Below are 2500 nucleotides of genomic sequence, written 5' to 3'. Positions count from 1 at the left end.
CACATATGTGAATAGTTGTAAATGCACAAGGGTATACTGTAAGGTTAGATTGCAGAAACTTGTGGAATTAGTGAATATGGATTTAGTAGGTTTTATTGTATTTCTCTATCAACATGAGATTGCATTTTTTTTTTTAAATGTTATTGTATACTTTAAACTATAACTAGTCATCTGAGCATGATTTGAAAAGCATGAAATTACCATACTAAATGTCTCAAAGACATTCACTGATTTTACATAGTATACTAGTAATAAAAGTGAAACATGGAAATATTCCTGTATACGTTTAACAAGGCGTATGAACTATCGTGAAGAAGAAACCTGAATGAAAGTGAGGAAAATGAAGAATAATCTATTTGGTTTTACCACTTAAGAACTCTCCCGGAACATTAAAACTAATGCTTATATGAAATTTCTTTTAAGTCAGTGTCTTATAATAACCTGCAAGAATTCTGGCACAGTAACCTGCAGGAAATCTGGCATACTAATCTGCAGGAAATCTGGCTTACTAACATCAAAGAAATCTGTTCCACTAACCAGCAGGGAATTGGCGTACTAACCTGCAGGAAATCCGGCAAAAGAAATCTGGCATACAAACCTGCTGGGAATCTGGCATACAAACCTGGAAGAAATCGGGCATACTAAACTACAGGGAGTCTGGCATACTAAGCTGCAAGAAATCCGGGATACTAAACTACAGGGAGTCTGGCATACTAAGCTGCAAGAAATCCGGCATACTAACCTGCAATAAATATGGCATACTTACCTGCAAGAAACTGTCATACTAACATGTAAGAAATCTGTTCTACTAAGCTGCAAGAAATCCGGCATAGTAACTTGTAAGAAATCTGGCATACTAACCTGCAAGAAATCTGGCATACTAACCAGCAGGGAATCTGGCATACTAACTAACAGGGAATTGGCGTACTAACCTGCAGGAAATTCGGCATAGTAACTTGCAGGAAATCTGGCATAGTAACTTGCAGGAAATCCGGCATAGTAACTTGTAGGAAATCCGGCATAGTAACTTGCAAGAAATCTGGCATACTAACCTGCAAGAAATCTGGCATACTAACCAGCAGGGAATTGGCGTACTAACCTGCAGGAAATCCGGCATAGTAACCTGCAAGAAATCTGGCATAGTAAACTGCAAGTAATGAAAGAAATCTGGCATACTAACCTGCAAGAAATCTGGCATAGTAAACTGCAAGTAATGAAAGAAATCTGGCATACTAACCTGCAAGAAATCTGTCATAGTAAACTGCAAGTAATGAAAGAAATCTGGCATACTAACCTGCAAGAAATCTGGCATAGTAAACTGCAAGTAATGAAAGAAATCTGGCATACTAACCTGCAAGAAATCTGGCGCGCTGATGTCCACTTCATCAAAGCAATGAGCTGCTGTTAAAATCCAATTCTCGTCAATGATGGATCCTCCACACAGGTGGAAAGGGAATCCGAAGGAAATGTCCTGTAGGCTTATCTGGTACTTCAGTTCGCACAGGTCAGCATCCTTTCCTCCCACTATCTTGGTGAACTTTGGTGTTCGTTGTACCTTTCGAACGAAGTCTGTAAGTAGCACCCGTCTGAAAGGAGTCCCTGGAATAAAACGTAAGTTGCATTAGATATCTTGGTATTGCTGAGTTTTCATATTTTGGTGACTTTGAAGGTTTGAAGGCCGCTCATGAATGGCAGAGGCAAAGGACAGTGACATTGCTTATAAAGCAGGGCAATGCCCTAGAGGCTTACCATATATACATATGATCAGCGCCCAAGCTCCTTCTCCATCCAAGCTAGGACTAAGGAGGGCCAGGCAATGGCTGCTGATGACTCAGCAGATAGACCTATAGGCTCCCCCAAACTCCCCATCCTTAGCTCACAAGGATGGTGAGATTGCAGCGACCAAAGAAACTTTGTTACTACTCTGCTAGGACAGCTTTAAAAAAGAAATAGTAGGAAATATTGGTAACTGATGAAAATATAGATTCTACAGTTTGAACTCTGAAAAAAGACTTAATGATAAGTGAAAGTGCTCTAACTACAAAATGCTATCAGGAATATGCAGGTTACTCGATCAAATTCGTATATTGATTATGCTTAGTAAAACATATTTATCAAGTCTAGTTTAACAGTTACAATTAATAATTAAACTAACATGATGGCAAACTGTACTGATGAATATTCAGGTTTCATAGTTTCATTTACTTTAAACTCACGTTTTCGTGGTCCTATCCCACAGGAAAACCCTACGTACTACAGGACCTAGAAGATCTGTTTATCGTATGCATTCATAACAGGATCTAAATCTTCTATGGATCCTGATTCTTAGGTAGGTAGAGTATCACACAGCGTATTCTGCGCTATCCACATTATCGAAGCAATTAAAATCAAGTCTTCAGTTTCTTCGTGAACGCTTAATATATTCAGTCTTTCTGATGTCTAGAGGAAGCTTGTCATATAATCTTTTGACTCCACTAAAAAAGGCTCTTGATTGGGAATC

General features: G+C 38.8%; 1 protein-coding gene across 1 annotated transcript in view; it reads right to left on the bottom strand.

The window, feature by feature from the left end:
* LOC137626819 (trypsin-1-like) overlaps positions 1 to 2500 on the bottom strand; it is a 17958-nt gene that overhangs the window by 7443 nt on the left and 8015 nt on the right. Inside the window, exon 2 of the mRNA XM_068357811.1 lies at positions 1352 to 1599. Within this exon, the coding sequence (XP_068213912.1) occupies positions 1352 to 1599 (248 nt within the window). The remainder of the gene's footprint in view (positions 1 to 1351; positions 1600 to 2500) is intronic.

This window comes from Palaemon carinicauda, chromosome 2 (genome assembly GCF_036898095.1).
Source record: "Palaemon carinicauda isolate YSFRI2023 chromosome 2, ASM3689809v2, whole genome shotgun sequence".
Classification (NCBI taxonomy): domain Eukaryota; kingdom Metazoa; phylum Arthropoda; class Malacostraca; order Decapoda; family Palaemonidae; genus Palaemon; species Palaemon carinicauda.
Note: the sequence above shows the minus strand (reverse complement) of the source record. Positions and strands in the feature narration are given on the sequence as shown.